Source organism: Syngnathoides biaculeatus, chromosome 16 (genome assembly GCF_019802595.1).
Source record: "Syngnathoides biaculeatus isolate LvHL_M chromosome 16, ASM1980259v1, whole genome shotgun sequence".
NCBI lineage: Eukaryota > Metazoa > Chordata > Actinopteri > Syngnathiformes > Syngnathidae > Syngnathoides > Syngnathoides biaculeatus.
In genome coordinates this window covers 9,932,431-9,941,415 of record NC_084655.1, presented here as the reverse complement: position 1 = coordinate 9,941,415, position 8,985 = coordinate 9,932,431, and the positions used below count along the sequence as shown (strand labels likewise).

Below are 8,985 nucleotides of genomic sequence, written 5' to 3'. Positions count from 1 at the left end.
CACTCAATAACAGGTTACCGTAAATCCGGCTACAAGCGGTCATTCCCAAAGAGACGCCAAAACAAACGGAATATTTTAAACTTAAAAAAATATATATTTTAGGAATACAGGACGCATTTTTTTCTCGTCAACGGCCATCACTTGGATAGTGGTGGTATTCATATGCTACATTTAATGTGAACTTCAGATATGTGTTAGAAAAGAAGTAATAATTTACTAACCGTTTCCTCTTTTGATCAACCGACATGCTCTTCATACATAAAAGCATCAGTTTTTGTTCAAAGGAAAAAGGAAAAAAAAAAGACATCTGTCATACGTCTTTTGTTTAAAATGATTATACGACCAGGCAGTAGAATAATATTTAAATGATCTTCTGAAAAATTCCCCCTGTCTGGACCCATTTTATATCTCTAATTTAACTTTGTGGGTTCGTATCCCACTGGGGCCTCCACTCCCTGAGAAGGGTTGCGTCAGGAAGGGCATCCGGCGTAAAAATTGTGCCAAACATATGTGCGTTCATCTGAGATGACACGCTGTGGCGACCCCGAAAGGGACAAGCCGAAAGAAACTTACTTTTTATTGGAGACTGTAGACGACAGGGGGTTTAGTGTTATTAGTGTTTTGCTTATCTGCAGCGCCACTCACAGATCTTACAGGGATAGACTGCAGTTTCCAGCAAAGGAGACTTATTATAGTTTCTTGGGCTGGGCTTGGAAAACCACCACAAATGTGGTGTCAATGTTCTCATCAGGTCCTCAAGTAATTTGATCACATCTGTCATATTTTCATTTGATAGCACATGCCAAAAAAATACAACCTGAAAACCACTAACATTTCATGGCGGCCAATAGTTTATCATGAATAAACCATGCTATAAATGTAGCTGGAAAACTGCATACCGTTAAGAAAATAACTGTTAAAGGTGATGTTCCATATTTTTGCTCAAAAAGTAGCAATTTTTTGTTTTTTTACACTAAATGTTTTGAAAGTTTTACTAATGTTAAAATGTGTAACAAAAATGTTGATTGCGGCGATTAACACATTCACTGCCATTGACAGCTGTAAAAATCTGATTATTTGATTTGTTAACTGGGAAGGCTGGAAGTGTTTAAGGAGTCGCTCCCAGTTGCAAAATATCCTCCTCTGATCTGCTTTCATCTGAAATGAATATTCAACTAAAGAGATCTGAAAATATCTACTTCACTACAGTACCAAAGTATTTATACTTTATTTCCCACCACAGATGGTAGCTACCCTTGCCCACACTACATTCAATTTGTGATGGTTCGTGACTTGAACAGAATGTGCAAGCAGCAAATAATAAATGTAAGTTAAGCAAGCTGATGTTTAACTTTTATTGACCAAAGGAATGGCACGCATTTTCCATTTGAAAAACCGCACAGCAACACTTAACAAAAATGTCACAAAAAGACAACTTTAAAGATGTCAAGTCAATATTCTCACATTATGAATGCCAAATCGACTTAATCTGTGTGAAAGTTGAGCCTGTTTAATAGCACACAAAGCTAATATTCTCACAGGGAAAATTGAATTGAAGAGAATTTAATTGCTCTGCCTATCGCTATACTTCGATGGCACTCAAATTAAATTTCCTGGACTACACTGGGTGGCAAACACTGAAATAAGCAAGCAACTGCAGTAACTATGGACCAACATTAGAACTAATCAGATGATGCAAGTGAAAAGTGTTTTTCGAGTGATAAGTTTCTTTGGAGGGTGGCTTTTCTGGACATGTCACAAAAAACGAACTACAATGCGGCACTGACGCCTAGTGACAAGCCAGGAGAATGTCCACTGATAAATATGAAGTCACTAAATATTATACAATACAGTGCAGGCCTAACAACAAAATTCAATCACAAGAAGTCTCTAAAGACCTGTTGGGGAATGGAAAGGAGTATTTTCTGAAATTAGAGCGCACAGAGTGAATGACATTCTAGTACTGTCATTGTCTGAAATTGAGTCAAGACTATTAAAAAGGCAATAAAGTATACATTAAAAAAAAAAATTGAAAATTGAAAAAAGCATGCCTTACCAAATATTTACATTTTGGTCAAATGTTTATATGCCTTGCAAATGGCTCATCACCAAAACAAGTTGTAACCTGCCTGATACCAAGTCAACCGGGACAGACTCCAGCTCACTCATTATCCTGATGAGGATAAGCAGTACAGGTATAGAAAATGGGTGAATGTATATATTACAAAAAAATCAGTCTTCTCAAAATAGCAATTAAAACAAAATGAATGCCACCCTAATCAGTGGTATTAAAAGACAAAAAACAAAGAAGTCAAATAATTACTATCCAAGGAAAGTGTATTGCATACAAACTGTCTGAAATGTTCATTTGAAATCCACACCTTTGAACAACACATTTTCGTCACTGTTAAATATGATTAGCAACAGAACACACAATGGAGAAACTACAATGTTGCAACAAACTCAATGTATTTAGACCAACATTTGGCACCTTTTTCATGCAAATTCCCAACCTTGCACACACACGCAAATGTAACAAATATTACTATTTTCCAAGCATCGTTTATTCAGTATCTCTCTATCAAGGAGACGTTAAAATCAAATCTGAATTATAATTTAAAATACGGGCAAACATGGTCATTCTTCTGCATTGGCAGCAACTTCAGACAGCGAAGCAACAAACTACATCCAGTAACTTTAAAACTTTTAAAATGAGGACCTGAGCAACGGTGCCCTTCTTGTATGGGTAGTTCTGAAAGACAATTGACTAGCCACCTAAGGCTTAAAACGTTACTGCTGAATGTGAAAAGCCTGTAAACATTGTGTCGCAGTGTGTTCCAACCAAAGCTAAAATCTGTCTGTCAAAGCTGTCACAGATACAGTACATTTAGTTATTGCACAAAGAAAATTAATTTCATCAGTTTCCAAAAGGGAACAGCATTTGACACATCAGTGAGGCTAAAATAAATGCTAATATGCAACGTTTCATTGTTCCCAATAAATTACTAGCTCTATTCTACACTACAGGCCTTAAAAGCATTGCTAGATTCAGAGTCCAATGCGATTTGTTCTTGGGTCCCTATGTCACAATTTGATATGGACTTACATTCTATCCAATCAAAGAGAAAGGATGCTTATTTAAAAATGGGCAGCAGCAATATAAGACAAAATGAACATTATATTGAAAGTGAAATCTATTACCATAGTATATATAATATACTAATTGGAGACATAAATGTGAATGATTTGGATGAACGGAAGCAGAAATATAGGGAGAATTTGAACCACTGGACTCTATCTACTGCAATCTATAGTGCGTTTAAAATCCCTTCCACACCAAAACAAAAGACCCGTGCTCTGCCACCTGGTTTCAGAGATAGCTCTGGTACGGCAGATAAAAGACGTGCTACTATTGCAATCATGGAATGGAATAGCAGTGACAGGATAAAATAACCGATAACAAATGTTTCCCCGAAATTGCTCCCTATTCAGTGTAAACACAACATTGCACTTTTTATAACGATGCAGTGCAACCAAAATGTTCAGCAGCACGCACGGAGCTACAGATCCAGACCTTGTGAGTGTCAAACGAGCACCGAATCAGCAGTGTTACGCCGTCAGATGAGAGCTCAAACACAAGTTGAACCGGGAATCGATCTCATACACAGCATGCTGACGGTGTGAATGTACATCTGCATTTGGGAAGACTGATGAGAAACGGAACACTTGGGGGTCCTGGGAGGGGAAAAAAAAGGATAGAAAACATCAGAAGCTGTGGGGAAAAATTAACCACAGCAGGGGTGTGTGAGGAGATACAAACCTGCAATGTTGCGTCACATTGTTCGGCTGTACTGTATCCCTGTCTTGGAGGCGATGTTGGACCAAGGGAGCAGAGATCGGAGCAGAGACTGGGCCTGTCGATACAACCTCTGTGGGATCGAGCAGGGTCTCAGGCTAGCTAGGGTTGAACCAATGTGATGGATATAATCAGTGGAATGCTAGGTCAAGGAATAACACATTCACTCACATTTGAAAAATGTACAGGTGTGGTCAGTCATGCCCGCAGATATAAAGTTGCAGGAGTGATTAGGGATGCAATCTCAAAAGACCTTAAAATAATTTACCGAGTTGGTATACCTGAGTATGTAGTTGTTACCTAATACCATAATCATAATTTATTGACATTGCACTGAGACAAACATTTTTAAAGAGGTCAATAGATATTCAATTTCTAAAGTAAACATATAATCAAATCATTTTATTTCATCACGATGTATTGTTATAATCTAGGGTAATTTATGGCGGTATCTATTGTCAATCCATTGATGAAAGGTAGGAGTAGATGATCCATCTCTTCCTAAAGCATGGAAAGGAGAAAAGTTTTCAACTTCAAGATAAACGCGGTACCCATGGGAGAAAATGACCATTCACATTTACATATATGGACAAACTAGTCTGATAGAACTTAGATCAAGTCAAAGTAAATCACAATCCCATATTTATTATAGTTAGATACTGAAACCTGTGTTATATCCCAGAAGATATTTAGCAATGCATGTTGAAAGCTGAATGATGCTCCCAAACAGTTTTAAGGTTAATGTTATGTTGCCTCCTATATTTAAAATACAGAATTATCTTTTTGTGCACTGCATTGTCTGTGCTTTCATCCTCGATCAGGCTGTACCAAGGTGGAATTTTAATATTATACACCATCTCATCCTGTATTTTCTACTTTGGCTTCAGACCTGACCTATTTTACTCAAAAAAAAAAGAGAAAATCTCATCTAGTTTCACCACTTTTTCCTCTAGTATTCACATAACCCGACATTCATTAAAGCAACAGCATTTCTTTTTCTTTTTTTTTACCTTTTACCATTATTATCGAGAAAACACAAGCAGCATGTCTGTCTTTGCTCTACGTTGCCATGGCTGTGTGGGTGGACAGTGCTTGTAATTATGAGTGTACCACTTTAAGAGCCGAGGTGGGACGGAGTCAGGTAAACTAGCAGGAGATTATGTGCTTCCGTGTTAAAAAACCCCAAAAAAATCAGGCTGTGGTTCACTCCACTGCATTGGTTTTCATGTGCGCTGAGAATGTCTATGTATTTATTTGTTATCTACTCGTAACAAATTTTACACGCGTGATTTTTTGTGCTCAACTGTGCAGATTTGCGAGTGCGACGGCGCCCGTCAAATCACAGTGACTGAATAATATATCCGCTCACATGACGAAGGCTACTGTATCAATAAAGATACGTGACGCAGATGATACCCAGATTCGATGGGACTCAAATTCAATAAAGTTAAAAAAAAAAAAAAAAAAAAACACTTTCAAGAAAAGGATATAATATTGTCCAAGGTGGATGACCCCCGTTGATATAGAGCACATATGTGAATCCATCTTTCAGGACGCCACGTATGGTGTAGTAGTAGGGCAGGTAGTGGTGTTGCTTGAAGTCCCTGTTCTCGTAGAAGTGGATGGCAGTGTTGTTGGTGGTGAGAACATGCAGGTAGATTGCCTTACAGTGGTCTTGGGCTGTTGTCGAAATATGCTCCTTCAGACTGTCCAGCAGTAAGGAGCCTGAATGGAGACACGGGCAGAAAAAGCTCAATCAGCCTCAAAATAAATGTTTTTTTTATGATTACAATTAGGACTTTGTGACGTTTATCGGTCTGAAGGTTATGGTGACAAATTTCAATATTCTGTGCTTGCATTCAATAAAACAATAAGATGTACCTATGCCATGTTTCCTGAACCCTTTGACCACTCCCAGGCTGAGGATGTAGGCTACCTGTGTGTCCACAGGAAAACTGGAGGCTAGAATATCTCCATCCTGACAATCAGACATGGAAAAAATTAAGTGTACAGTTCCATGATGAAGCTTGTAATTCCATTTACCCATATTGTCTACAGTCACTCACTTTTTACGCGAGAGCACAAAAAATCACGCACGTAAAATTTGTTATGAAATATATGGAGGTAGATAAAATAGATATTGAAAGACGTCGCTTATTTTGTGTAGTCCTGACATTAATTTACGTGTTTATTTCATTAACGTTGTTCACTAAACAAGCCTGCTCCAAAACCAGTATTCACCCTGAAACAGGAAATGCAAGTTAACCATACTGAGGATGTACGGATGTTAGGCCGAAAGCGCACGTTCAGAGCTGCTTCATGTACTGTGAGCGCATTTACGGTGAAAGTCATCAACATCATGAGCCATGTCAAAGGAACTTCAGTTACACCAGGGGTGCTCATTGTGTCGATCCCGAGGCAGTGTGACGTCATGACCCCGCCCCCCAAAAAAAGACATTAGACTATCATTCACTTCGTCGCTTGATTCGGGTGTGGCCAATACGTCGAGCGCATGCACATAAAGGCGCATTCTGGCAAGCCGGCCTCCTATTTAGGGCAGCCCCGCGATGCGTGCTCCCCCACAACAATACATCAGGATTGCCGACAGGAATGTTTATTACAATGTATCACTAGCTTGTTGCCACTAACGCCGATTATGTTGAACTAAACTTTAAGCGTTTTCAAAACATTCCGGGTATAGACCGTTCATATTTATTCCTTGACAAGCCAGTGCATTTGACTTTTCTTCAGATAAAGTTTGTCAGATCAAGGATTTTTATTGATGAAAAATTTTAGATACCATTTTATATCCTGTTCTACTAATATCAGTTGAAATTGGAAATGATCATTTCTGAGTTTGAAATTTTAGTTATGCATTTGTTTATTTTATTTTTAATTTACAGTTATGTTATATCAATCCAGTAGGTTTTTTTAAGGTCTTGAGATTCCATCCCTAATCACACCCGCAACTTTATCTGCGAGCACGAATGACCACACCCATACATTTTTCAAATGTGAGTGAATGTGCATAGCTCATCAATTTTCCCAATTGAAATAAATTGGAACGCCATTAAATTATGGGCAAAATGAGGGGTGATGCGGTGCGAGATCGGAGCAGAGAACATAGAGATTATTTCTGTATGTGTGTTACTTCACAACGCTACAGTTGCTTGTTTACTTTTAACTTGTCTTGAGGAGAACAGGAATGACATCATTCACGTTGTGACCTCAACATCTACAATCAACTGTTGAAAGGAGACTCCAGAACCTCCTTTTTCATGCATAACCACTTTGTACAACAAGGAGCATGGATGATTTATTTCTGTTTTGAATTGTTATGATGAGTTGCTACTTGGAAAAGTAGATTTGGCCAGCTGTATCTTCGACATAAATTGAGGATTGACAATAAAATGTTAGCATATTATATTAGACATACCACAAAAACATCTTACCTCTTTATGTACTTTGGTCCGACCTTTGATCTCAGCCACAATCATTCCCACAATACCTCCTCTGAAAGTGGCTGCGAGAGAGAAGAACTTCTTGTTCGAGGTGATGTCCTGGTACCAAGAGTCTGGGTACCTGGGGTCACAGAACAAGACAGGTTGGTATTCAACAAATCAACCCCAAAAAAGTCAAGATGTAAATACGTTTCACAAGATTTATTATATATAAACGTGCTCAGCCTCTCCATAAAATGACTCTTACTCGATTGGAAACCAATCACCACAGAGCAATTTCACACTGTCTATGTCATCATGGCATAGGAACCGGAGCTGGACTTCACTGAGAGCTGTGGGAGGCACCACGTCACTCATTCACACCTGTGGGAACAGACGCAAAGTATACAGAGGCTAACTGAGTCATTTTTCACAACTCAAAACTAACAACACAGATGATCTAATTCTTGTTTGTGTGAGAAAAACAAATGACTGTAAAGTGCACTAGACATGTTTTGCAAAATCGGTTCATAAATTTTGGTGCAAGTTGATTTGTGATGATTCTAGTTACCTGATGAGAAATGTTTCAAAATGAGTAGGTCAATGTAACCATGAGACCCCCTCAAAATATTACCATGCTCTACATAGCAGGTTTCACTTCAATAAAATACAAATTACATTGCATTAGCAAGTAATCAGCCTGAATTGATTTAGTCAAAAACAAATACAGTAACAAAGACAAAACAGCTTATTCCTCAAATGGTTTGCAACTATATTGAAAATTAACTGCAGATGACAACAAGAACGACACAAGGAAGTCTCAAATTTATGTGGCACGGCTGGAGAATGGTGGGGATTAGGCTAGCAAAGCAAAACAAAACTTCTAAACAAGGATAAGCTTATAGAACCACAGAAAATCGTGCTCTCCATGTAATGTTCGTCATAAAGGTTTGCAAAATAACGAAGTTATTACACAACGCTGCAGACCTTGTCAGAAGTATGCACATTCTTTTTTGCTGACCACCATCTATACGATAAAAAGGTTACATCATTTCGTAGTTCAAAAGCATAAAAAACACGTTAAGACTGTCGGAGAATAAATAGTAAAAATATCAAATGGATGGTTGATGTGATATGATTGCAACTTGCAGCGGTTTACCGTCATCTAAGGACAGCTCAGCTAACCTACGGCTAGGCTAACGTGTTCGTACCTTATGTCAACTCGCGCAGCACAGGAAAGTCAAGGAGATTTATAATCTGTGGTTATACACCGGGCGGTTCCCTACTTTGGATATAGCCTGACAGGACACACGTCCGCTCTTGATTCTCATTACTGTTGTTGATGCTGAAGCGAAGCTAAACTAACATGGCCTGCTCAAACCTCCCGACCGGATGTTTTCTTCCTGTTGTTGTCGTCACCCAAATGACGTCATTTTAAAACGTTCTTCCCATGTTAGCTGGATTTTTGGTACTTCCGCCTACTGGCCACTTAATGTATTGCCACCTTCTGAATTTTTGTTTTCATAGTAAAATGTCACGCATTGTGTTTTAGTTATCCGTCCATCCATCCATTTTCTTAGCCGCTTATCCTCACGAGGGTCGCGGGGAGTGCTGGAGCCTATCCCAGCTGTCAATGGGCAGGAGGCAGGGTACACCGTGAACTGGTTGGCAGCCAATTGCAGGGCACAT

At 38.8% G+C, this 8,985-nt stretch overlaps 1 protein-coding gene across 2 annotated transcripts; it reads right to left on the bottom strand.

Annotated features, from left to right (window-relative positions):
* Positions 1–1,341: 1,341 nt before the first annotated feature.
* On the bottom strand, positions 1,342–8,705 carry nat15 (N-acetyltransferase 15 (GCN5-related, putative)). Of its 2 annotated transcripts, none has more exons than XM_061847134.1 (7): positions 8,508–8,705; positions 7,565–7,680; positions 7,309–7,438; positions 5,738–5,834; positions 5,347–5,581; positions 3,821–3,990; positions 1,342–3,735 (listed from the first exon to the last, which is right to left on the bottom strand). In XM_061847134.1, the coding sequence occupies exons 2-6, from the start codon at positions 7,672–7,674 to the stop codon at positions 3,834–3,836; spliced, it is 729 nt and encodes a 242-aa protein (XP_061703118.1). In that variant the 5' UTR covers positions 7,675–7,680; positions 8,508–8,705; the 3' UTR covers positions 1,342–3,735; positions 3,821–3,833. The 2 variants fall into 2 exon arrangements, with proteins under 2 accessions (XP_061703118.1, XP_061703120.1); XM_061847136.1 differs by having other exon boundaries at positions 8,583–8,697.
* Positions 8,706–8,985: the final 280 nt, after the last annotated feature.

Excerpts from the sequence above, each read along its gene's own strand:
- nat15 (XM_061847134.1), bottom strand. The coding sequence starts at position 7,674 with ATGAGTGACGTGGTGCCTCCCACAGCTCTCAGTGAAGTCCAGCTCCGG. Across the intron at positions 7,439-7,564 it reads GGTGATTGGTTTCCAATCGA|GTACCCAGACTCTTGGTACC; the intron begins GTAAGAGTCATT and ends CTGTGACCCCAG. Across the intron at positions 3,991-5,346 it reads CATCCACCTTGGACAATATT|TGATTATATCCATCACATTG; the intron begins ATATCCTTTTCT and ends CTAGCATTCCAC.